This window comes from Gymnoscopelus braueri, assembly GCF_963280865.1.
Source record: "Gymnoscopelus braueri genome assembly, chromosome: 16".
In the NCBI taxonomy this organism is placed as follows: Eukaryota; Metazoa; Chordata; class Actinopteri; order Myctophiformes; family Myctophidae; genus Gymnoscopelus; species Gymnoscopelus braueri.
In genome coordinates this window covers 36205602-36233357 of record NC_137616.1, presented here as the reverse complement: position 1 = coordinate 36233357, position 27756 = coordinate 36205602, and the positions used below count along the sequence as shown (strand labels likewise).

Here is a 27756-nt window from a genome sequence, read left to right as displayed (position 1 = left end):
TGCATTTATTCATTTTCAAGGCCACTCATATTTTTGTTGGTTTTTGGGAGAAAATAAAATTATGAAGGGTGAAGGGATATTTACAGACTCTTTTTACACACACTTGTCATCTTTGATTCCTTGAGTGAGACGATGTGAAATCAAATATTAAACATGAGTACATTTATTTGCATACTTTCACTCAACCAATAAGCTCATCTAACCATTATCATGAGCAGATTTTATTACATATAGGGAACAGAATACACATTAATGAGAGAGAATGTATACTATGGGTTGTCTACCAAATATATAAAGTGCAGCAACAAATGAACAAACACAAATTAAACGACAAAAGCAATAACCAGCTTCCCAGTAAAAAAAAAAAAGGGAAAACTGATTAACAGATATTTTACAGTGTTTGTGACACAAAGCACCATCCAAACCTTATTCAAGAGACAATATTTGAGACCTCAACAGAAAGGTCTAAATACAACATTGCAGATAACATGGTTTTCAATTCAAATCCACACTCTTGTGTGAGACGAGGCAATGATAAATTACTTCAACAAAAAACATCAACAGAATATAGATTTATATGCCAGTGGCAAAGGAAAAAAGGACTACATTTGGACAAAAGAACAAATTAACCCACCAGTCGTTTTGCCCCAATATGGGGTTCAGAGAAGCAACCTCCTCGCCTTTTATACATTCATAATAAATCGAGTTAATACTCGTTCAAAGACTTCATTGTTGAAAGGAACGCCTTTCTGCACAGTGTGATGAAAAAGGGCATACTGAGGTTTGTTAACATGCACTGAAACTAATCAGAATCAACTACTTTTAGTGGCAGGATGGAGTCTCGATAGTTCTCAGGTCCTTTGGATTTACCAGCAGGCACATTTGGTGAGGCTTTCATTGAACCCGACTTCTGTTCGTAATCATAGCCAACTGACCCCCTTGAGTAAGTTAATAACATTATTAGGGATAATGTTAGAGATACCACTAGACAGCCATAGTGGCATGAGGTTTCACTGTGACATATTGTGTTAACAATACATGTATGTTTCAAAATATATATATATTTTTTGACAAACTTGACAAAAAAACACATTTAAACATATTCTGGATCCTGGAAATATATGTTTAAGGAGTGTCCAAAATATATTTGTTGCCTATTTTTGTGTATTTTGAAACATGCCAACATACAGTATACGTTTTGCTGCATAGGGAGATTGAAGGGTCATTATGCATTGGTTCATCCTAAGCGTATTTAGCAGTAGTTCATATAGTGACAGTAAGCAGGTGTGAGCTCTAGACCTCCCCCTCTTCCAGTTCCTTTTCCATGTCAAGCCAGGACCTTTTCTTAGCACTGGGGAAGTCCTTTCCTAAAGCACCTCGAGTCATATGCCGTGTGGGGTTGACAGTGACAGGGCTGTCTTTAGGCTTAGAAACAGGAGTGTTTTTACTGCACGTTGACTCTGCAGGGCTTTGCTCAGCTCGACCGACCTTAGTTGGACTGCTTGCCGTTTGCCCAACAGGTGTACCTCTACCCCTACCAGGTGTACCTCTACCCCTACCCCTACCACCTCTACCCCGACCTGTAGTAGTACCTCTACCCCGACCAGGTGTGTCTACACTCCGAGTGACTCTACTTGGACTCACAGGGCTGGGTGAATCCAAACGGGGCCTCTTGCGGGGCCTCCCTACACCCCGTTTGACTGGTGCCGGGCTTTTGGGTGCTTCAGTGAGTTTTTCCAGGCTGTCCTCAGTACTCTCGGGTTGTTCCTCAGTACTCCCGGGTTGGTCCGCTGTACTTTCGGGTTGTTCAGCAGTACTCCCCGGTTCTTCCACAGTACTCCCAGGTTCTTCCACAGTACTCCCATGTTGTTCTGCAGTACTGCCTGGTGTGGTACTACCCGTTTGTTCTGCAGCACTTACTGTATGTTCTGCAGTACTGCCTGGATGGTCCGCGGTACTACCTGGTTGTTCCTCAGTACTCCCTGGCTGGTTTTCTGTACTAAACCTACCAGTGTTTATGGTAGGTTTACTTTGAGTGTTTGTGGTAAGTTTTGTGAAACGGGTTCCCCCATTTGGAATGACGCGAATGACGCGGATTGGCGGCTCACCGACGGGGGCAGCCAATGGATTCTTCCGAGGCCTACCTGGGCCGCGACGGGCTACGGAAGATGATGGCTCAGGAACTTCAATATAAAGTTCTGCTTCTTGCTTTTCAAGAGTTGCACTTTGGGAAACATCAGGCTTGAAACACAATGAGGCAGTTTGTCCAATTTTGCTGACAACCAGCAGTCTGCCACCGTTCACCATCTTGTCGACGGGCTGTAGGGGCACCGATGACGAGAAGATGGATTTGTTGAGACGGGCGATCTCGACCAGAGGCCGTTTCATGGGCAATTTTGTCTTCTCCAACAATCCCCAGGTGGAGAATATCTTCTCCTCCTGGGGATTGGACACCACATTCTCTGCGGAGAATATCTTCTCCTGGGGATTGGACACCACATTCTCTGCGGAGAATATCTTCTCCTGGGGATTGGACACCACATTCTCTGCGGAGAATATCTTCTCCTGGGGATTGGACACCACATTCTCTGCGGAGAATATCTTCTCCTGGGGATTGGACACCACATTCTCTGCGGAGAATATCTTCTCCTGGGGATTGGACACCACATTCTCTGCCTTCACTGGGCCTGTACTGTCTAAATTCTGCTCTTCCTCCAAGCTGTCCGATGGCTGCTCGGAACATGGTTTTTCTTGGTCTGCAGATAAGTTGAGGTCAGAAGGCACCAAGTTGCTTGATGCAATGAGCGCTTTCTCCTGCTCCTCTGCGTTCGGCACAGGGCTACTTGAGGCAATTAGCGATTTCCCACGCACCTCTGCATTCAGCACCAAGATACTTGACGCAGTGAGAACTTTCTCCCGCTTCTCGTCATTCAGCGCCATCAGACGTGCAGCCTTGAGCGCCTTCTCCCGCTCCTCTACCCGCTCTTTCTCCCGCTCTTCTGCACTCTTGTTTAATCCCATCAGCATCAGTGTATAGTATCCTTCGGAAGCTGTGAGAAGACACACATACGTACAAGTATTAAGTCAGAGGGAATCCAAATCAGGGAAATCTGAGGGAACAAATATAAACTAATAGATTTATCCCATCTTATTACAACTCACCTGGTCTCAGAGATGAGGGAAGTATGATCCTGCCAGTCTTTGAGCGAATCAGAGGAAGAGCAATCGTCTTCCCAGCTGCTTGAGGGGCGGATTCCGACGGACAGGATGAAGAGACACTGGGTTTATCTACAGAGTTGGCCACACTGAGAGAGACACTGGGTTTATCTCCAGAGTTGGATTTGGTTGCATCTTTAGGTGCAGGGACTAGCACTAGGGTGCGGCAGGGCACGGTGCCTTTGGGTGCTTGAAGCTGGGCATCCATCTGGCCTTTCAGTGAGGTGAGTGTTTGAGTGAGTGTTTGAGGCTGGTACTTCAGTTGGAACTGAGGGACTGCAGGGACCTGGCCTGGAGGGCGAGCTGTGGATCCTTCAGGCTGAGGCTGGGACTCGGAGCAACCCCAAGAAGACTGGGGCTTCGGCGGAAGCGTCGGCAGGTACGTAGACGTTTCAGGCTCCTCTTGCGACCCCGAACCCGCTCTCTGACCATCCAATAATTTCTTCTTTTCATAGATCTGTTTCAGCTTTGTCTTGATCAACACCTCCGGCTTACCTGCAGAGATGAGGTTCAACGTAAGACAGACTTCATCAGATTCAAGTACTGCAACAGGGTTGGGTGAAATAGGATGAAATCTGGTCATGGATTTTTATGGCATGGCACAGAAGGGGCCATTGTCTAGAACAATGTTTATCTGTATGTCCCCCAGATGTATATATAATTCATTATCACTAGATATTCATTTTGCACTTAAGTATAGAGAGCAAAAGTATAGTGTGAAACAGGACAAATGAAACAGGATTTTATACCAGACAAGCGGGAAAGCTCCTTTATGTAGATAGACTGCATCTCCGTCAACATCTTCTTGTTCTCCTCCAGATTTTTTGAAGTCTCCACTAGAGTGCGGATCTCAGTCAGAGCCTGAAACATAGTGGATAGATAGTGACCCAAATGGTGATCATCAATTCAAACGATCCAAGCGGCCTTGAGCTTTGAGTTATAATAAGCAGCATCGTTCATGCATAGAATGAAAAGCGCATTACAATTATTTGCGGGTCACTGCAAACCTCCTGACGGGATACTATACTGTTTTTGTTATACACGTTTACGTGTCATGCTATTAAAAAGTACCATAGATCATGATGGCAACACCGTGTCCTGTGCATGAGTCAGCAGATGTTTTTGTACTGCACTGCAACAACCTATAGCACTATTCTTGTAACTAGCAAACCGTTTAACTCAATCACATTAACCCTGGTGTCCTTATTTTGTGCATGCCGTTATAGTGGAAATTCTGCAAAAATAGCCTAGGCCTATATGCTTAATTTTTACACATCACAGCAGTATTGTACAGTGAAAAGAGCAGATCTACAAGCTCAGAACGCATCGTGATGCGGTGGGTTGTGAGCTTGTAGATCGGCTATTTTCGTGACGTGTGAGGCCGAAATGGTTAATTGCATGTAACCTGGTGGCTCATGGATGAAGTGTGTATCATGCACGGGTCTTTGCGTGGCTAATGGCAACATCTTTCCTTATTAGTACTCTACTGAGCAGCATGGCTGGCCGTTCAGGGGTTGTGTCTTACCTGAGAGAGGAGATGTAACTTGGGGACGCGCGGGTCACTGCGGAGGAGGGTCTGCAGCCTGGTGAACAGGTCTCTGTGCTCCGAGCGCCTCCGTCTCTCAATCAAATTGTGGCAATTCCGTTTATGTAATTCCTCACCGTCATATTGCTGGGGAGGACAGAAGAATGTTGAACCATTAATCCCAGATCGGTGGACCCAAATAGAGCAGACAATGGAGACTGCCCACAAAATACCAAATTTAAAACAATCACAAATCTGCGATAGGAGGATTGCGTGTGTGTGTGTGTGTGTGTGTGTGTGTGTGTGTGTGTGTGTGTGTGTGTGTGTGTGTGTGTGTGAGTGAGAGAGAGAACAATAGACTAATGATACCCAAGGCTAGATAGGAGGTAAACCCCCCCCCCCCCCAATCCAACCTATTATTCTAAACTTGACTTTCACACTGAAATAGTAAATGGGATTGTTACACATCATGCTCTCTATTTGTAAATTGCATATCTTAACAGTTTTGGAACAAACAGTACAAATCAGATGCTTGTGGCAAGTGCTGGTCAATTGGTCTTACCACTTAAGCCCTATTTTATACTTGCTGTTGCGTGAAAATAGTTGATCTACAAGCGCAAAACACACTGCAATGTGACATATTTTGGGAAATGTTTAAAAGATTTTAATTGCCCAATATAGGGGTGCCAGGTTTAAAGTGGTTTAAGGAACAATTTAGATTCCAGCTGAATTTTTTCTTAAAGTTACATTTTAATTGTGCTTGTAGTTCTAAAACCCTGACAGCACATCCTTCCCATTGTTAATAATGACACTGCAGCATTTGATTCTTTATGAATGGTTCCTGGCTGTTGCCGCCTTAGTGTGCTGGTTTAATTGTGACTGCTGCATAAGAAAGACATACAGAAACATACAGAGATTAGAGGTTGTGACATGCAAGCAGCCACCAGGGAACACAGAGACAAAGACCCTACCTTATTATTATTATTTTTCTGTCCGTTTGATGATCCAGAATCCTCAGCAGACTCCATCCTCAATATGTGCCTCGCAGAAGCCCTCATTTCAGAGACAATTTGATCTGTATCTTGCTCGGTTTCAATGTCTATCGAGTCATCCTGGAGAAAACAGAAGTATGTAGCTCTGAGTTTTAGAAATATAATCATGTCTACAACATTGTGATTAAACAGTGGCATGAACTCATCTAGGTTAGGCATGTCACAGCAATGGTTAACATAATATTTAGTATTGCTATAGAACTCTGTGTGTAGTTTAACATTTTTAACCCTTTAAGACCTGGAACGCCTCTGTGTCACTTTTTTATTTGACCTAAAAAGCATTATTTTACACTTTGGCTATTCAAAAATAGCAGATATACAAGCTCATAGCGCGGCACCGAGTGCTATGAGCTTGTAGATCTGCTATTTTTGAGAAATCGTGAAAATTTGTGCGAATCTTTGAATATATATATTTTTCAAGCGTTACATTGTTACATTTGTAACTCAAATATTTGCTTCCCTGGAACAAAATATTTTGAGATGGGGGTCCATGGCCAAATACATATACATTTTGAGGTTCTTGACATGAAAACGTTTGAGAACCACTGACATAGTAATATACGTTTTTTTCAAAAAACAATTAGGATTTAGAAGATATTTCGTAGAATCGGCCTCAGGTCTTAATGGGTTAAAGAGGTGCAGGTTCACATAGCAAACCAAGAGAGCATAGACACCGTGGAACCACTGTGAAAAGCTGTTGATAACTTAGAAGAGATGGTGTCTTTATGTGTGTAAGGAGCTGAAGAAGGGGAGGTGGTGGTGATTTAAAATGCAATCACACTTTTTCTTACATTACACTCGTAGTCGGAAGAATCAGAACAAGAGATGTACTCTGAAGCATCGTCTGGCTCTCTCTTCACACCTGTATTCCAATTATCCGTCTCAATGGTGGGCTCTGTCTTCACCCGTCTATTCCATTTATCCCTCTCAACGCTGTCCATTATCTCCTTCATCGCTTTGCTGCTTTTATACTTCTCAGCTTCGTCACTTTCATCCGACGGCATCGTCTCTTCGCAATTCAGCTGTGGGGAGGAGCCGGCCTCACCGGATCTGATGCTCGCTATCACCTTGTTTCGGAGGAAAACGCCGTCTGAGACCAAACCAGGTTTGTCAACGTGTGGATTGGCTGCGGCGGAATCAGAAACAACTCTTTGTTTCAATTGTTGGAGTTTAGCAGCCTCAATAACCTCGGCGTTTGCAGTGGCCTCCTGTTGTGCGCGCTGTACGTCTTCAGGCTTAGGGAGCTGGATGAGAGTGAAGCCCCCGGGTAGGGTAACTCCCTGTGAGGAGGGCGTCTGGCTCTGGTCGGCCGGAGGAGGGCAGATCCTGAAGGAATACGTCCCGCTCTGTCCCAGGAAGCTGGGCGATTTGAGCGACGGGGAGACCGTGAGGGAGATGGGCGAGGAGGAGGCGTTGTTGCCGGAGGGCATGAGAGCGCCGTGGCGGTTACTGATGAAAGTTACCATGGGAGTGGGAGTAGGCTTGGCGACTGGAGAAGAGAAACGAGACGGCATGTTAGAGGTTAATAATATACACACAATAATTGCCACTGCTGTTGTTCACCTGCCAGTGAGGAGCCCCCACCGGGAGGACGCAGTGTGCATCTCGATTTGATTAACCCATTAAGGCCCGAGGTTCCGATTCTAGAAACGTCTTCTAAATCCCAACAGTTTCTGAAAATGTTATGTTTCTATATCAGTGGGTTCTCAAACTTCTTCATGTCAAGGACCCTCAAAATGATATGTATTTGGCCACGGACCCCCCATCTCAAAATATGTTGTTCCAGGGACCCCCCAGAAGCAAAGATTTGAGTTACAAATGTTCGCTTTAAAATAATATATTCAAAGATTTGCACACATTTTCAAAAATAGCAGATCTACAAGCTCAAAGCTATGAGCTCAAGCTATGAGCTTGTATATCTGCTATTTTTGAATAGCCAAAGTGTAAAATAATGTTTTTTTAGCTCAAATCTAAAAATGACACAAGATGCATCCCAGGTCTTAAAGGGCTAATAAAAAAAAGTAATTGAAAGGATAAATCACTAAGAAAATAATCGATAGTTGTAGTCCTAAATCAAATCAATCAAAATGACACAATCAAGCGGTCAAACAAAAGTGTTCTAACCATTATATGGTCCCCTTGGTCCTCTCTGCAGCTTGGACTTGACTGCTGCCTCCTGCAGCGGAGGAGGAGGAGGAGGAGGAGGAGGAAGAGGTGCAACCTGGTCTGTAAGCTTTACAAACTGAGTAAGGCCCATCAGTGGGGTGGGCTTTTTACAGTTTGGTGGTGGTCTTGGATAAATGGTGGGATTTTTCCCAAAGTAAGTTAGTGGTTTTGGACAAATGGCGGGCTTTATACCAAGGTAAGACTGTGGTTTTGGCCAAATGGCCGGCATTTTGCGGAGGTCAGATTGTGGTTTCGGACAAATGGCAGGCTTTTTGCTGAGGTCGGGTTGCGGTTTTGGACGAATGGCCTGATGCTTTTTGCCGAGTTCAGATTCCGGCTTTGGACAACTGGCGGGCTTTTTGCCGAGGTCAGCTTCTTGTCTCTTGTGACTGTTTTTCGACGGAAGCTTGGTTGCAGTGCGTAGCCGTCCCGTTACGTAGGCTGCCAGCCGATTGGCTGGGTGCAGAGATCCCATAACACCCAGCAGCAGCCGCGCCTGATTGTAGCTTTTGTGGTTCACCTGTTGCAAAGGCAGAGAGAGAGAGAGAGAGAGACGCGTTATACGTTTAAGCTCCTGAACACCTGACGTTTTCACTCTATAATGTTACGCTTGTCTGTTTCACTATGGTATGAATCTCTCCCCCTTCACCACAGGCACTCCGCCCTCAGGTATTAATTGAACATACCCAAAAGCCTGTCGTCACAACCCAACCCACCCATAATGCCGTTTGACTGTGCTGAGATTCTAAAAGCCCCACTAGTGGCCCCTAGGGGCCATGCTACTCCCCACACCTACTGATCGTGAAGGTTCACAGCAAATGACATGGCAACCCATCCATTAGGTTTATGGATATGTACGTATTTGACTATCGTCATTTTCTATTGCAATTAATGAACACTAAAGCAGCACCCCTGAAAAGGTACATGGACAGACTCCTGATTACAGCAGTTGACATAACATTTGTATTTGTTGTTTGGTTTAATTTAACTTTAGACGCACTGCATTGATTCTTTTTTTATTACATGCAATACCGGCTAAGAAAACATTCAGTGCCATTCTGAACACCGGCACATGGCTCTCTAACGTACGATACCCAGAATTCACTTCAAAGCCTCGACTTGGTTAGCTCTAGAGCAAGGGTCTTCAACGTTTTCAGGCCAACGACCCCCTAGCTGAGTGAGAGATGAAGCAGGGACCCCCTCTATATTGTATAAAATTGTGTTTCAGATTAAACTTTTTTGGTTTACTTGGTCTGCTCTTTATTCGCTCTACACCAAGCCTCTTTGCCAAAAAATAGCAGATCTACAAGCTCACAACGCCTCGCTGCGAGGTGTTGTGAGCTTGTAGATCTGCTATTTTTTGGCTAAGGTTTTCCTCAGAAAAAGGTAAAAAAATAAATCATATCACACAAAGATTTGGCGGACCCTCTGTAGTAACTCTAAGGACCCCCTTGGGGTCCCGGGCCCCCTGTTGAAGACCCTTGCTCTAGAGGCCATCAGAAATTATAACAAAAATAAATAATAGGGCTTATGTGGACAGTTGTCATTGACCAACTCATCATTACTGCTGTTGAGAACTAAGTGGTATTACTAACAGACTGACCTTTACGAGTCCCACTGGTTCCTTGCCGGCGCGTCTCTTCCTGGCTCTGAGATGGCCAGCGGGCAGCACCCCACTCAGGAAGGGAGTGACTCCCACTCGAATCTCTGGCTTTCCGGGTGGCATCTCCTCCTCCACTGGCTCTCGCTCTTCCTCAGAGCTGTTGTTGTCGGTCGCCTCGTCCCACCCCCACTCCTCCGACTCAGCCTCCACCGGCTCAGCCTCCACCTCCACAACCTTCACCGGCTCAACCTTCTTCTTCTTCGGCTTGCTGATGCGGACCTAATGAAGGGCGGCAGAGTGGAAGAGATTGTGAAATACCAGAGATGGAGAGTCACATTCGTTTTGCAGTAATAATTCATTATACTTAATCGGAAGAACTGAATGCAAAGAGCCCCCACACATAGTCTCCATCTTGCGATATAAAAGCTTTTTTTTTGTGCAGACATAAGGACACACTACCAAAACATTGCTTTGGTGCCCAACATTACACGGGAAGTAGTTTGTGGACGGTCTTTGCATCCAGTCGACTTCCATTACCAGAAAACCCAATAGAGCCTATGCGTGTGACATCATCGTACCCAGAAGTTATGCGGGGACCCCTACTGAGTGGCAAAAAAACGACTTTCTGGCCTTGACAGCCCATACGTCCAAACAGAAAAGTCCTATCTGATTGTTTTAAACAATGTTAAACTCACCAACATGGCAGCTGTACGGAAAGCTTGAATTATCCTCTTTCTATTTGCAAAGTTTTTGTTTCATAAAAATCCACCGTAGACATGTTATGAGCTACTTTCTGTCAATAAATTCTGTGCAGGTGATTATTTTTCTAAGTATCAGAGTTTGGAAGCGCATGTTTTCAATAACCCAACGTCCTGCTGCCTCCTGCATTATGTGCAATTTAGAAACAGGTGCTAAGCAGGACCGTTGAGTGATTTCCAACGAGCGTTTCTAAACTCAATGTTTTGCCACTCAGTCTAGATGAGGGGGGCGTGTCCCGGTGGAAAAGTGACGCATGTGCATACTCTCCATTTAGGATCAGAAAGGCTAATTCAACTCTTGAATTGTGCTCCTCCTCTGCCTGGCGGGGACAACTCCATACCTTGTATGTCATGGTGGTCCAGCTGTGATTTCGTTTGGTGATTCTCTCCATCAGGCGGATGCGGTAAGGTCCAATGGAGAATTCAGGCGGGAAGTTGTTCTGCGTCATGCGACTGCACAGATCTCTCAGTACAACTTGTCGGTCCGCGGCCCACTGGCATTTTGACTGCACCTCCAACAACCGCTTGATTTTTGGAGGCCCTTTGGTGGAGTCCTTCGGCAACGGCCGTGCTGCTGGAAGAGGTAAAGGGATGGATTCATGAACAGACTCAACTCAAGTCTTTATTTATAAAGCACATTGACATTTACAATGACCAAGCGTCAACCAAAGTGCTATACAAGGTCAGATTAAAGACCAGCATACGGTTTAAAAGAAAATTCTAACATTTGCAAACGCTTCGTAATGCTTCTCAATTATTCACTTAAATACAAAAATCCTCAAGTGTTTCTTTACCTGCAGTCTTCATCTTCAGCACGGTGGTGGGGACTTTCTGGGTGGGGACATTCTTGGTGGGGACATTCTCGGTGGGGACATCCTTGGTGGGGACATTCTGGGTGGGGACATTCTGGGTGGGGACATTCTGGGTGGGGACATCCTTGCTGCTAGGGGGAACCGGGCATGCTGGCGTAGTGGACTTGGGGGACTGGGGCGGGTTGGGCTCAGCAGGAGCAGGTTTGTTGGTGAACTCTCTCACGCGGGCGCAAGTCATCATGCGCTCAAAGTACTTATAAACAGGATCTTTATCTTCCTCCCTTATCTGCAAAGAGAGTTTGAGAGACCTGTCATTTCTCGTCCAGAGTTAAACACGTTCAAGCTGGCATCCCTATTTCGGGGCATGTCGTAATACGTTCGGAAATATTTGCGAAAAGTATAAAATAGGGCATAAGTGGTTAAAAGTTACTAAATGTGAATAAAGGAGCATGAACAAATTTCATCACAACTGCTCTTCCAATTTATAATTCAATAAATGTATAGAATTGAAAACAGCAATAACAGAAAAGATAACTATTTACATAGATTTCATAATAAGTTCCGACTTTTAAAAGGTTTTTTAGACTATGAACTGTAAATTACCGGATCGCTGAGCCGAGGGACGTAGCGCTTTATGATAGGTGGAATCCGAGGGGGCGGATCGAGATCCATGGCACGCTTGGGTGAGAAGACGGGTTCTGGGTCTTCTTCAGCAGAGCGTTGATCCCACAGTACCTCAGAATGAGAGCCTGGGTCGGGCTGGGCATCCATGTTACGGACCACTGGGGAGGGACAGAAGCATTTCATTATTGACCCCTTTCGACTTTGGTGCATTCATTTTCATACAAACATTCAAAAATTGCAAAAATAGAAAATCTACAAGCTCACAACACATTGCATGGGCGCGTTGCATGTAGATCAGCTATTTCTGCACAACAGTCTTATAACGACGCATAAAAAAGGTTGTATGAGATTAATTGTTGGATCATCGAAGGTTGTGGTCAACACGAGATATGCAGGGAATTGTAACCAAAATGAGGGAGTATTTATTAGGAATGATTGGGATAGGGTGAGCCGATAGCCAAGTGGTTAGAGTGCATTACCACATGAGCACTAAATGCCGGTTCGATACCATTTGCCTTATGTCATTCCCCTACTCTCTCTGTACTTTCTGTCTCTTTCAACACTATCAAATACAGGCTTCTTACACCCTCTCTTTTAAGGCTGCCTTGAAAAGACACCCATTCTCTCAGGCTTATGGCAAATAGTTGTTTGTTTTGTTTGGTTGTGTGTTTTGTTTGCTGGTTGTTCATCGTTTATGAATCATGATGTAAAGCGTCCTTGGTTTCATGAAAGGCGCTACATAAATTCAAGCTATTATTATTATCATTACAAATGCCAAGAACATTTTTTATTCAAAAACAAGAAAAAGAAAGAATAGGCTAGTATTAAAAACAAAACCTTAAATCGTGAAAAATAAATGAATACATAGCAAATGTGGTAAAGCTAATTGTGCCATGTTATCAACGTGCCCCTCATTGCACATTTGATTGCTGTATTATGGTGCGTTCACACAGGCAGATTAAAAGATACATGCTACCATTCATTTTCAATGGAAACCAGCGACGATACAAAGATACATCCGACGTTTGTAGCTGTAGCTGTAGCGACAAAGAAACAAAGCTACAAATTCAAGTTGAGCTGGGTTCAACTTCCAGATACAAAGCTACAACTGTAGCTCCGATGTCCGCACGTTTGATGGCGTCAGCGACCGCTTTGAGCAACACAGATATAAAGCGACACAGCGACAAAGATGCAGTGTATTTTTGTATCTTTGTATCTTTAATCTGCCCGTGTGAACGCACCATTATGCTGCATTATATATTTCGCCAAAGATAGCATCTACAAGCTCACAACGGGTTGCCAACGCGACGCGTTGTGACCTTGTAGAGCGGCTGATTTCGGCAGAGAGATCTGGTGTAGATCGGGAAAAAAAGAGCACACCAAGTACAGAGCAACTCAAGTCTTGTTTTACTAAGAATAGAGGGCGGGTTAATCAAACATAAACCCAGACTTACTGTAAACGTTCGCATCCTCCTCCTCCTCCTCGTTGACCCGCTTGATGAACTTGCCCTTGAAGCAGGCACAGCCAAACATGCAGTCCGGCCGCCGGCAGTGAAGTGGTCCCCTGTTTTCTCTCCTGAGACTGGAACACACACAGCCCAGTGTGCAGAACTCCTGCCCACACTCTGGCCCACTGGGCTTCTGGTACTCTGGGACATCCTCTTTGTGGTAGTGATCCATCTGGTTGGTACGAAGGGGGGGGGCCAAGGTCAGTCAAAACAGGACTCAAAGTGTGTGTGTGTGTGGGCACAAAAGCCAAAGCACAAGATAGTCAGAGATATTTCAAGTCATTGTCTGGAGCACCAGGGATATTAAATTACCATCTCTAGTCTTTTTATACTATCTTCTGCTACAGAGGTTTACGGGAAAGCTAGATAGTTACCAAGTTACTAATCTATCAGTATGTAGTATTTCAGACGAGCCGCTATTTGTAAATCCTCCTTCTCATCTTTACATTTCATTTCCAATTTAACCTTTACTTAAAAGCCTCTTTTTTGAGTCAGTCCAAGGGTTAAAACAAACTATAAGTGGACGTTGCCGTTACCTGAGCCGTCAGTATAACGGACAGAGCTATGGAAACCCTCTGTGGGGTCAGGTGTGTTCTTCTGAGACCCTGGTTGAAGGCTCCCGTCTCCATTTCCAGAAGTTTGACCTGGGCCTTTAATGGTCTGAAAGGTGTCGGCCCCATGATGTAGCCAGCGCTTGACCACATGCTCGGCACTGGTTTCAGGCCGGTTACTGGGGGGGAACGGTCCTGCACTGGTTTCTGGCTGGTTCCCGGAGGGCAACTACACAGACAAGTGAAAAGGAGGAAAATTAAAATTAAGAGAAGATTACTGTTCAGTGCAGGAGAAGACAGAGGGAGCAGGGGAACACCGTGGGTCGCAGCTGAACATATTCACATGGCTGCTATTTTGCTCTTACTTCATATCCGGGGGGTGGGCATCGCCCGAGAATGAAGTAAGAGCAAAATGGCTGCAATGTGAATAGGTTCAATGTAGTTTATTTATGTGCTGAAGGAAATTTACAGAAGCTGGGACCAGGGTGGCTGTTGATACAAGCCAAAAAATAAATACATTTACACTGAAAAGTTGAATCTTCTGTAGAAAGTAAAGTTATTTCCCCAAAACAATTGAGACCTGTGAAGAAAGGACGTCCCATGTCAATGATGACCCCTATTACCTCAGTGAAGGAGGACTGGCTTCTTGAATAACTTTAGGCCGACGGCCCCTCTTCGCAGCAGGCTTTTGCGCCGGCGTGTTGTCAGTCTCCGAAACCGCCGAACCCCAGGTGGGTTTCACCGCCAAACCCCAGGTGGGTTTCGGAGCGATAGGTCTGTGTTTAGTCTTCGCCGCCACGTCAAGGGCGGAGCTTACGGGGCTAACGAGGGCAGAATACAGGAGGGGTTTGAAAGAGAGAGGGCAGGGACGGATGGTCCGGGGCCACCACACCTTTGGCTTTGGTGTGGTGTTTTGATGCTTCCTCAGCACACTGTCCAGGGTCTTCACGTAACTGGTGCTGGAGGAGGGCAGCCGGTACGACACTGAGTCTTCAGAGTTAGTGGAGAAGGCAGCGGCACGCTCGCTGATCTGCTGAGCTTCACTCTCCAAATACTCATCCAGCATGTTGCTGCAGAAGGCAGATAGGTCCTTCTGTGACCCTATTGGAGAGAGAGAGAGAGAGCGGGATAAGGCGATTATTATTTACTGACCAAAACGTCACAGTAAGAATCATTTAGCTCAATGCCTAAGTCGTTTCGATTTTAATAAGGCTTTTTAAAATAGGAATACGCATGCTAATCCTATAACTTGACAAAAGGGAAAAATCAATCAGCAAGAAGAGGATGAGAGAGGGCAACTCTTACGGTCACGTTTAAGAGCAGATGATTCGTTCCCCTTAATGAACTTGTCTCGCCATCCTTTTATCTTTGTCAGGTCACTGGTCTTTCCTGTCCGCGAGACAAAAGACAATCCCCCAGCTGTGGAGGAAACATATGCCGTTAACGCTCAGTGAACGGCTGCGATTCTAACACTTCAACCCCCCACTTCAGTCGATTTGAACAAACCCCACTTCACAATGGCTGCATACGCTGCTTCACAATATCATTGTTAAGTGCCGCTAAACTCGCACTATTCAACTGGGGCAAGAGACCATTCTGAATTGCCTTGCTTTTCTTTTTCCTTTTTTCATCTGCATGGCTGACTAGTAGAGCACTACATTCATTGAGCTTCAGGAGTCTCATTGAAGTATTTGCTCATTAAATGCTCACTGGCAGCATTCATTACGGCTGAAAATGTGAAAGAAAAAAAATATTCTACCGCTGTTCCAAAATAAATAAAATACCAAAGGTTTCTTACTAGTAAAATAGCAGTTAATGATATTATTGGCCTATTTTCCCTTGGGCCAGCGGTTTATGGTTCCGCATAAATTAGTGTGGAAATAATTGCACAGTGAGGCATCCAACCTCCGTTAACACCACGCGTTAATTTGCACTCTGTTGGTGTAATTACTGGGATAATGCCATTTGATTGACACAAATGTAAAACAGAGTCTCTTTCATCTAATAGAACTGTAATAACAGAAAGGACAACATGGCTGGTACATATTCTGCCCATATCTTGTGTCAGCAGCACTGTCAGTGCTGTAATTACCGGGGCTTAATGCATTTGACTGACGGACAAATTGGTGTTCGCTAGGGATGGGACTATATGAAAATTACATGTCGCAATTATTGTGGCAAAAATAATTGCGATCAACGATATTATCGCTAGTCCCTAGTGTTCGCAAACCATTCCAAAAAGCACACGTACCGATGGGAGTGGGATCAGTCGTACCGGGCTGTTCTGGGAGGACTGGAGGTGGCAGGGGCAGACGAACGCCCAGGTATTGCAAGTCGATGACCTTAGTCTGGTCCAAGAGGCTCAGCTTCAGGCCCACTAGAGATTGGACAAACACAATGGTCAAAGGAGGTAAGAAAGCATCTTACACTAATGTGATCAACCATACGGATGGGAGATATAGGTTTGTGTGTGCATGTGTACATTATGACAGAAATTCTCAACCTTTTTCATTACAAGGACCCCCAGTTTGATATGCATTAGGCCACAGACCCCCCATTTGATATATTTTTTCTTTTTTGGGGGGACCCCAAACTACACTGTAAAATCCTCAGTGTTAATCTGAGAGTGTGCAAATGGAACCAAATGGACCCATTTGGTTCCATTTGTACACTCTCAGAGTTACAAAGCCGTAAGGGTCCTTTTGGACACCCCTGGTGGTCCAGACGTCAGACAAATTAGCACTTGTGCTATAACACTCAAACAATGCATCTGGTTTGTCCAATGTAATTTGTGATGTCCATGTCAAATAAAACAAACATAACATAACGGTGAGAAACAGTGCATGGTGAGACGCCACTCACCCTCCTGCAGGACAGGATGGATGACCTGTCTGTGCTTCAGAACCCTGAGGTCCTGCTGCAAAGCCTCCTGCAGAGGATATATCTTGTCTTCGTCAGTCGCTGGAACACACACATCCTCTTTATTAGAAACTTTATTTTTATCACTGGCTCCCCGTAGCGGCTCGCATCCAGTTCAAAACCCTGGTGCTGGCCTATAGGGCAGTGAAAGGAACAGCTCCATCCTACCTCCGGGCTATGGTCGATGCCTACACCCCTGCCCGACCACTTCGGTCTGCCACCTCGGGGCGACTGATTGCCTCGTCACTCAAGGGTCCTTCTGGCCGATCCACACGGTCACGACTCTTTTCTGTTCTGGCACCACAGTGGTGGAATGAACTTCCCACTGATGTTAGGACAGCAGAGTCACTGCCCATATTTCGCCGCAGGCTGAAAACTCACCTCTTCAGGAAACACTACCCTTCCTCTCTGCCTGACCTACTTGTTGTTAACTAGTTGTACGAACGCTTGTTTTCTATTGCTGTATTGTTTATTGGATTATTGGATTGTTTATTGGATCTTGTTTAGTCGATTCACTTATTTGTTTTAGCTCATGCTCATTTGATTTAGCTATTTTGTCTCATCTGTTTAAGGAAATAGGTAGCTGATATATTGCACTTTTACCTTAGCGCTAGGTATACTCTTGGTTGCTTGTTTTTGCAGATAATGCACTAAAGACTTCTGGTGATTAGTAGTTTTCGTTCCCTACCTATGTTGAATACACTTATTGTAAGTCGCTTTGGATAAAAGCGTCTGCTAAATGACTGTAATGTAATGTAATGTAATTGTGCCGTTTAACCTCCTCCATTAACAATGAAATATATATATATTTTTAAATTAAGTAGTGATTAGATATCTACTTGACTCACCAGTACGCTGAGGGGTGAGAGTCACTGGTGACACTGGTGACACTGGTAATGAGCTACTGGTTGACATACTGCCAACATGAATCCCCAAAGCTTCCTGTTGAATGATGGAAGAAAACACAATGTTGCATTATACATGTATGGCGACTATCGAAACAAACTTATGTAGTCACCGAGAGGCTAAATCGGGGAAACGTTTAAAAACAGTTCATTTAGCAGCATCTCATAGCATTGCGTTTGCTATAGGGTGCGGTCAGCAAAGTTGGACTTCCCCTGTTCACCCCATCTCCATTTCGGTCATAAAACCTGCAGGTGAACAGCTGACTTTACTACTGACTGACTGACTGACTGGCTGGCTGACGTAGCACCAACACCATGTGACCCCTTTGTGAATGGCGTGACCAATGATTCAATTCAAAACCATAACAACCCATTAAGCTGTCTATACCCGTCACCAACAATACACTTAACCCCTACTTTATATTTCATCTGTTCTGCCTGGTGAAAATACCAGATCTACAAGCTCACAACACATCCAGGGTTTCAAGCAAAAAATGTATCTCACGACTGAAAACTGTGATTTGTGAAAACAGCGTGAAAGGAGTCCTGCACACTAGCGTGGCGTTTCCTAAACAATGAGCACAATATGTAGAATTATGATGTTTTATCATTCTAAACCTATGCTTTTGCTGTTCTACACAAAGACAACCATTTGAGGATATTGCAGATTGAGGCTTTAACCTTTGCTTTTATGAAATATCCGAGACCATTCTGGTTTTTATGGAATATGCACTTTAATCCATGCATGTTGCATAGTGCATGGATCAGCTTTCACACTGCGCTAAAAGGCAACAAGTTTAGCTTTCCACATGCCCAAAATAGGGACACCCGGTTGAAAGTGTTTTGAAAATAAACTTTTATCAGAATGAGGGGGGGGGGGGGGGGCGTTCTGGTTCACAGAAGCAAAGTCTAACAATAACAAAATAACAATGTTATCACAAGGAAAGGAGAGATTGCCTATCTGGGTTGTATTTTAGATAATCTTTCCAGTGAAAAAATGCCATCAAACGCAATCAAGAAAGTCAACAAAAGAATACGATTTTTAGGCAGGATCTCCTGGGTCAGTAGGAACTAGTGATGTGCGGGTCGGGTTTTTTCATGACCCGCCCCGCCCCGGAACCCAACCCGCCTCAACCCACCCCGCGAACCCATATATAAATCTATGGCTCAACCCGCCCCGTGACCCGCGATGAAAAAAAAAAGATAATCATCATCATAATAGCTCAGATTTGTTGTTGCTTTAAATGTTTACAGTAGCACAACATTGTCATGGGCTAAATAAACAAGCATGTTGTTCAAAATAGTTAATAATAATATTTTTTTTGGGTGTGAGAGCGGCTGACCCGCTCACCCGCAGCCCGCATAATTGCCTCTGAAATCCTGACTCGACCACCCGCGCCGCGGGTTCACCCGCGGATTACAGGTCGGCCCGCTCATCACTAGTAGGAACGCACTGGAGACAGGGTGGGTGGCTCAGGGTAGAGGACAGAGTACAACAACTTGGGGGCCTGTATTTTCAAGATACTCGCGGGACCAATGCCCAGATTCGGCACAAACATGGGGATGAATTAATTCTACTGTTATGCCACCAGAATGTGGAATGCCTTGCCATCAAAATGTGCGACTCCCAACCCTCCTTCAAAACCACCATAAAAGAGCACCCGTCTACAATTTTGCTTCTAGTATTGATGATTTATTGTATAGTATTGTATGTCTTTATATGTCTGATGAATCGAATACATAGGAGCACAATGGAAACAAGCCCCCAGGGCTTTTTGTGTTATCCTTTTAGCATTATTGTATAACTGTACCACTGAACTTTTTGCAAACTGGTAAGTGTTCAATCAATCAATCAAAACATGTTATTTGGCATGAATTTTTAAGCCCTAGGCCTAGAGCAGTGGTTTTCAAAGTGGCATCCACGGACCGCCAGGGGTCCCCAGCTAAATTTGTTAATATAGCATCAAAACACAAATCTTGTATGGGGGTCCCTGGCACAAAACACATTAATTTGGGGGTCCATGATATGAAAAGTTTGAGAACCACTGCCCTAGAGAAGGGCAAAACTGTAAAAAAATAAAATAATAATAAACCGTCAAAATAACCATCTCTGTCGAATAATAATGGCTGCAGTTAATAATTTACCTTGCTGGTGAATGACACAAACAGTAGCCCCTCCACGTCATCTAGTTCTGGTTGCATAGGGTACGGCCGCAGCTGGCTGGCGGCTGCAGCGGGCTTGGCGGCTGCAGCGGGCTTGGCTACCGCAGGTTTGGCTTTCCCCCACCCCCTTGGTCCATGGTAGGTCCCCCATCGCCGGTAAGCCCTCTTCCGTCTCTTGGGGCGTTCGGGGGATTCGGGCGACCACTCAGGGGTGCTGGTGGGCTTAGGAGCTATCCTGGTGTACCGTCTCTTGGGGCGTTCGAAGACAAGTGGCCCCCCACACTCGACCGGTTCCAGAGGAAAGGGCCGATGTGGTGTTGATGTCAGCGGGGGGTCCGCACTGAGCTGTTCAGGAACAGGGGTCAGCTGGGCTCTCAGGTACTGGAGACAGTCGGTGTCATCACTGTGGTCAACATCTATATCAGGATCGCTCTCCTCAGCCACTCTAGTCTTCTTGGCTTGCGTTTCAGCCTCTTCTTCCTCCTCCTCCTCTTCCTCACCAGAGAATGAAGCAGAGCTGGCATGCTTCATCTGCACACTGTGGAACAGAGGATGACAATCACAATGAAATGGAAATCCAACCGATGAATCGATTCTTAACACAAGCAGCGCAGTAGAATCCTGAGTGTACAAATGGACCCAAAATGGTTCAACATATCTGTGGAAATTAACTCAGGATTCTACAGTGAAGTCATTAGCTTGGATTGTGCAGAATGTTAGTGCTGTGAGTTTTTCTTCAACCAAATGAACCGTAACATTCAGTGAACATAGCTGAACTGAATTATTTTTATAATCAAATAAATCGATTAGTCAGATTAACCACTTAAGCAATATTTCATACTATGTCCTATAGGGGTGTGCCGATACACTAATTTCACCAAACGATACGATACGATATTTGGCTCACAACTTCGATACGATTTCGATACGATACGCACTTTTTTTATTATGACAAATATATGGGGGAGAAAAAAAGCAAATGCAAACAAATAATTCTGTTTTTGCATTATTCAGATATGCGAACTTGTAGCTTTTCAGCTTCAATAGCCGTTTTGAATCCAAATAGGGCAATAGTGTGACACCTGACCCGAAAAAAAAACATGTTGTCACCCTTTTCACCCCGGGGCTGTTTGCATGCCTGATTATAATTATTGTAAAAAAAAAATATATATATATATATATATTTTTTTAAACGATTTTTTTTTTCCCCAAAACGATACATATCGTCACGAAAACGTATCGCGATATATCGCGGGACGATATATCGGCACACCCCTAATGTCCTATAACCTATGTCGTGCAAAAATAGTGAAAATCTCTCATCTACAAGCCCTCAACGCGTCACAATGCGTTGTGAGCTTATAGAACTGCTATTTTTGCTAAACTATATAGATAGATCTTTTCACTATATTCGATTAAATCGATTAGTTTGATTAACTGCTGCACCCCTAATTGCAAAATAATGTACAATGTACACATCCATATCTTATACACAAGTCACTTGATATGTGTACAGTAGGATAAGACACACCATGTTAGCAAACAAGAAATGGCAATGAGAAGTCAGCTAATCAAATATGAACCCACAAAGCATTCCCACATACCCATGATGCTCTTCACTTCCATCACCGGGCCTAAAGGTTGTCAGATCTAGGGACTGGTCATCCTCTCTGCCCATGGGGAGAGCCTCTGACGTGGGCTTGCTGAGGCCAAATGATTGCATGGCCTCCCTGAAGCCCTTGGCGAATGGATTATGACTAATTTTCAGCTGCGTGATCCTGAGGTTTTGATAAGTCGTTACAGAGTAGAACTCCGTCTGTGGAAAGGTGAAGGTCAGGCTCTCTGGTCCTTGGATGACAGGCTGGTCGACTGTGGGACCCGTCCCTTCGGGGACGGGTATCACGTGCAGCCTGGGAATGTAGCGTTGCATAGAATTGAGGATTATGTGTCCGGCGTCCGCGTCGCCAGGGCTGTTGGTCAGTTTGAGCTTGTGGAAGGACACCAGGCCGCTCATCCACTGTGCCCCCGTGCCGGGAGAGTTGTGGTGAGCAAAAGCCCGGACTAAACTGTTGTTGGCAAGGTTCTCGGACAGTCCGGCGGCCTCCCAATGCCATTTCTTGCCAGTAAAGCGATGGCGGAACTGGTCGACAGGGGATATGGACAAGACTACGGAGTAGTGGCGTGTGGGCTCCAAGCCAGACAGGCGGTATCGGCAGCAGGGGAACATGCGGCGGCCTTGCTTGGTGACGATCATCTCAGTCCCGCAGCGGTAAAACTCCTTCCATATCCTGTCGTTATCCAGAGTCACAGAGATTCCTTTGAAGGCTAAAGTAGAGGACAGGCTGTTCTCCGACACAGCAACCGGTGCCTCTGTGTTTTCAGACCCGGTAGACTGAGGCTCCGATGGCACGGTCTCCGCATTGACCTGGTTCATCTCCACACTCGCTAGGGAGTCTGAAGCTGACGCCATGTCCATGATAGTAGGGCTGGTGTCTATAACCCCATTGGTGAGCGTTGGCATGGTCGTGGCAGGTTTGGCCGGGCTAGCTTCAGCAGGCGACAACAGAGGCGGGCTAGAGCTGCGATTGGCCATGGACGCTGCTTGGTTCTCAATCGCATTTTCACTGGAGGCGGTGGCCTTCAAGGCGACTGGCAGGGGGACAGAGACTGAGGGGGGGACCACTTCCAGGGGATTCTCTGCCATGTCCTCTACAGACACAGCCCCGCAGTCCATCTGTGGGTGTGAATGTACAGCGTCCATTGTGGAGGTTCAGGATCTCCGCTACGATCGCCTTCTCTCCTCCTCTGCTAACTCTGCTCCTTCCACTTCATTTACTATCTGAGAAAGAAATGGTGAGAAAGATTTATCCAAAGTGCTCAATTTCTGGTGCCTTACATGTGATTTAGTCTTTCCCGAAAGCTTAGTGTTAGAAATATACAAAATGTAAACCATAAAGTAATTCCAGTCTAAGATTATTGCCAGCTGTAAAATTAAAACATTGACTTGCATTATCAAACTATACTGTTACTCGCAAGACAATTACGTAGAACTGAGTAATCACAGCCTGATGCTTTGTATCCATTTTCATTTTAAATAGACACAATGTTTAAACAATGAATGTACATCCATTATCCACCTCACACAGGAAAAAAAAAGATAATTGACATTTCTCTTCATTCGTAATTCCAACATCATCTAATTCTCCAACAGCGACCTGCGTGCTTAATGTTTCCTGTCACCAATTCTCACGTGGTGCTCTCTCGTTTTATTTAATTACATCTACATTTAAAAGGCATGGTTTGGACCGGCTTCAATGACCTTTTGAACCCCATCCTGGCCAAACCATAGTTTCAACTTTGAAAAAGCCATAGATCAACTTTGTGGTGCAAATGACTTGGCTTAACTTTGACAGCCCTGGCAGCTGATATGAAAAGATTGGAAAGGATTGCTAACAATACAAGGCTTTACTGGAGATCCATCCAGTCACATTCAAGATATATTAATCTTATAGTAGGGCACTGATAAAGAACAGCAATGAAGGATAGTGTTTTCTGATTGAAGAAAAACTCTTCTGATCACACCTAACGGGTGGGTTGTATATATATATTTCTTCTCAACATTGTGACTGAGATGTTGTGCCTTTGATGATAATTAACATCAGTTTAATGAAATGAAATGTTGTAATAACACATTATGACTGACATACTTCTATATTGGGCATTCTTCCCCACTTTTCTCATTTTTTGTCCTTGCACAAATGACCTTTTCTTGATTAAATATCTGGCTTTTTTTTTTTACTGCACCAAACTTGAACTAAGCATAGCCATGTCGAAGGTATGATTGGCCTGATGTTATTATTTTGTTCTGTGGGGCCTTCTATATAATTGTGTTTATTATTACACGTGTGTGTGTGTGTGTGTGTGTGTGTGTGTGTGTGTGTGTGTGTGTGTGTGTGTGTGTGTGTGTGTGTGTGTGTGTGTGTGTGTGTGTGTGTGTGTGTAAAGATTACATGTGTGTGTGTACACACGTCATTTTTCTTAATATGTATGTAATATGACGTATGTGTGTGTTTTATGATGCACTGGTATCAACATGTGACAAAAGTGTATGTATTTACAGTAAAACTGCATCTCTGTATGTATTATAACTTAAGTCTGAAGAAGGGCATTCACTTGTAACATCACTGGTGTGGATGTACCAATAAGTTGCACATAAGGGAGCTACAGTCTGCAGACATCCTTTCATGTTTTCATTGCCGTCTTCTATTTGTCTTCTAACACCTGCTTTAAACGGTATTTGGATATGCATGACTACTATGCATCATTTGTGACGCACACCGAGCCCATCCCACTGAGCACTGGAAGTGAGACGCTAAATCAAATTTGGGACTACAGCAGGGTCACTGTGGAAGGCAGGTGTGCAAAGTTTCCATTTTTAGATTTAGAAGCAAAACAGAAAATGGCACAAACAAAACCGCAAAACAGAAAATAGTAAAATGCACTCCGTTTTATCCCCACTATCAAGAGACCAGAGCTCTAAAGAAGACAAAGTGTCAATCAGTTCAAACCGCTTTGGTCCGATTGGGTGTATGGAAAAAGCACAGCATCTATAGGGCTTGCTAACGGAGCTGAGACTCTGTTACGTTTGTATCTGCGCCCTACAAATGATGGTTACACTAGGCGACCACTAATATGGCCTGCCCTACACCAAGGCCAGGGCCAGCATTGTTTTAACTTAATAAACTATTTAAGAAGGGGAAGAGCTAATGGAACTTATTTGCACAGTTTGAGTCATTTATTAATATCTGGTATGCCTGAGATTTGTCACAGGACCAGAATACAAATATAAATGTTCAGGAGGCTTTCTGAAACATTGTCCTTCAATAAATATGCAGATGGTTGTAAAACCGATTGCATATTAGTTTGCAATATATTGCAATGGTATGCATAAAACTGCTGTTGTTTAGCTGCAGTTCACTAAATGTATTCATACAATATGTCCATCTATATGTGGTCTCAATATGAATGTACAGGAACGGTAACCAAGATGAATAGTCATTATGTAAAAGGCCACATCCACATCCAATAATCAAACGATTTTCACAAACTGACTAAACTACACTGACATCACTAGCTACCCTTCCACAGCTCTAATGTCCAACAATTACTCAGCCAGTGTGTTCAGTGTAGCACCAACCCTGAGGCAACACAGAGCACAGCCGAGCGCTAGTACTGCAGGTGTCCATGTTTGTCTGCTGCTGACATGTGAACGAGCATCAGTGACTGACAACCTTTTCTTGAGAACAACCAAAGAAATTTGGTTGCTGTTGTTGCTGTTGCTGTTATCTCTCCTTACAGTCCTACAAACTAATACTTGACTCTGGAATTGGTTACATGACAGCAGACCTGGCAATTGGGGAGAAATGAGTAATAGTTCGTTAGTTGCAATGGTGCCATTTGTATATTTAAAAGTTCCTTGACATAGCCCTAAATGGTGGTCTGACCCTCATATTCAACCCAGAGTGTACAAATGTACACACTATATGTAGAACTCTCTCGTGGAGTTATAACCATGTCAATGATAAGTCATGTCCTCACTAGTCACAAAAACAACACAAGATGGCAAGAATATGAGAGTCATTTTGAAATTGTGGACCAAACATCCTCCCACCTAACAGGGCTTGACATCAATGGTTGCCTGGTTGCCCTTGGCAACCATTTTGTGACCTCTGGTTGCCCCTTGTGGCAACCACCTGTTCAGTATTTTTTTGTGTGTTAATACATAACCATAGACCGTAAAAATACATATGGACAGCGTTACGCCATTAGTTTCTACAGACCATAAATGAAGCCTATTTTGCAGCGATTTCAAATCCGCCATCTTTCTATATCCGGTTGATATCCGGTCCGAAATGCAAACGGAAATTAATGCTATTGGCTGAAACGGCAGCGAGGGCGGGTCTTCACTCAGTAGAACCAATAGAAACCCTAGAAACATACCCTACTTTATCATTAATTTTAAAATAAATGGGACCATAATTTACCAAAACGCATCATGCAATCATGGTGATTGAAGACTTTAATCTATCGACTGGGAGCGTATAGAATTTATGACAATGTTTATTAAGGTAATAAAATTAGTTACAGTTCGCCAAAAACCCATCCCCTTGAATTGAGCCTAATTGCTTCTGCAACCAGCAGGGGTGAAACAGCGGTGAAACAGCGGTGAAACAGCGGTGAAACAGCGGTGAAACAGCAAGACTACAGGCCATTCACATGAACTGTCACACTTCCTATACCTTCCCGGATGCTGGCCCCTTGCACATAACAGATAAAAACCTACAAAATCTTTATAAAAAGAAAACATTTTACTTGGTTGTGTCTATATAAAGTTACTACTGCACTAAACATTCACTTTCCACGCACGTGAAGCCAGGCTGTTGCAACAGAAAAACCTGCCTTGATATTGGTAATGGTTGAGAGTTCCATGGGGTATGAGAACATGTAAATGCTAATTGATTAATTAATGAATTAAAAATAAATCTGCATGTCTTCCATTGATAATCCCACCAGGGATAGCTGGTTGTCTCCATCGATGTTAGTAAATACATTGAGAGGGAGTTATTTATTAGTGTATAAAGGTTTGTCCATCGATGTTTGTAAATACATTGAGAGGGAGTTATTTATTTGTGTATAAAGGTTTGTCCATCGATGTTTGTAAATACATTTAGAGGGAGTTATTTATTTATGTTGTATAAAAGGTTTGTCCATCGATGTTTGTAAATACATTGAACGGGAGTTATTTATATATTTATGTATAAAAGTTTGAATTAGGCTCTCTTGAGGTTAAACATAGTGCTATATAAAAAGGAACATAGCATTTATAAACCACAAAATAGAGTACATTTGCACACAAGAATTATAGCACTGCAACTGAAGAAAGTAAATATAACAACAACAACAAAACAAAAAAAAATATATATATATATATATATATATATATATATATATATATATATATATATATATAAAAATCCATTAAAAAATCCAGTGCAGTCACTTTATAGCACCCAGTTAATCCAATCTGTGGTCAAGAAATGTAACATTACACTCCCACATCCACAAAGGTACATCTACCTGTCTGTCCCACCTCTTCCATGCCAGTGGGGGATGATGAGTGCAAATGGCCATAGACAGACCACTGACTGCAGACTGAGGCACGGATCTAAACCGAATCGTATACAAACAATGCACATGACAATCACACACACAGAAGCTGCACTAATTAAGCCCCCAAAAAAAATCCATCACTTGTCCTGCTTGTGTGCAGTGTAAAGCAACCGGCCTATACAGACAGGGTCGGTCGTCGAAATTCAACCTATGCTGTAATGCTGCTCTCGTGTGCCTCTGGTGAACAACTGATGAATGATTGTCACACCGGGGCCGTCTGTGACCCGACAAAAAAAAAGGTGTTAATGCGACTCGTGCATGCACTGCTCACTGTGTGATCAACACTAATTCCAACCGGCTATTTCACTCTTAAAATAAACGCCATCGATGGCATCCAAGTTGTTTGACAACACCTCTGGATCTCCACAACACACACCGTGTGTCCTGTGTGAGGCCCCACCACCAGGCACCACAACACCACTCAGCAAGTTGGGGGAAAAAAGTTGCTCTTTCAAAATAACACCCTTACCTTTTCTATGCCGTGCCGAATGCAGTTGCAGCGCTCGATGATCGCGGTTTATTTAGGATCGGGGACAATAAAAACTGTTGCGCGTCCTCGTCGTGCGTGGCTCGATCGTCGCGACACAACAGAAAGGCCCTGGCTGATCGGAGGATTCTTCGAGCGTAAACATTAATTCTCTAATGGAGGCCGGAGCCACGCCAGTCGTCGCTCGATGCGAGAGAGAGGAGGCAGCAGGAGGCGAGCATGTGCACCAGTGTTGCC

The 27756-nt window shown here is 44.2% G+C and overlaps 1 protein-coding gene across 2 annotated transcripts; it reads right to left on the bottom strand.

Moving 5' to 3' along the window:
- On the bottom strand, positions 1 to 27697 carry mgab (MAX dimerization protein MGA b). Of its 2 annotated transcripts, none has more exons than XM_080453608.1 (21): positions 27502 to 27697; positions 21407 to 22641; positions 19785 to 20340; positions 17583 to 17676; positions 16678 to 16776; positions 16067 to 16192; positions 15121 to 15234; positions 14439 to 14916; positions 13801 to 14044; positions 13211 to 13436; positions 11736 to 11914; positions 11115 to 11418; positions 10662 to 10894; positions 9563 to 9841; positions 7918 to 8479; positions 6585 to 7282; positions 5713 to 5853; positions 4742 to 4888; positions 3966 to 4077; positions 3163 to 3711; positions 1 to 3050 (listed from the first exon to the last, which is right to left on the bottom strand). In XM_080453608.1, the coding sequence occupies exons 2-21, from the start codon at positions 22561 to 22563 to the stop codon at positions 1294 to 1296; spliced, it is 8055 nt and encodes a 2684-aa protein (XP_080309734.1). In that variant the 5' UTR covers positions 22564 to 22641; positions 27502 to 27697; the 3' UTR covers positions 1 to 1293. The 2 variants fall into 2 exon arrangements, with proteins under 2 accessions (XP_080309734.1, XP_080309735.1); XM_080453609.1 differs by having other exon boundaries at positions 21407 to 22637.
- Positions 27698 to 27756: the final 59 nt, after the last annotated feature.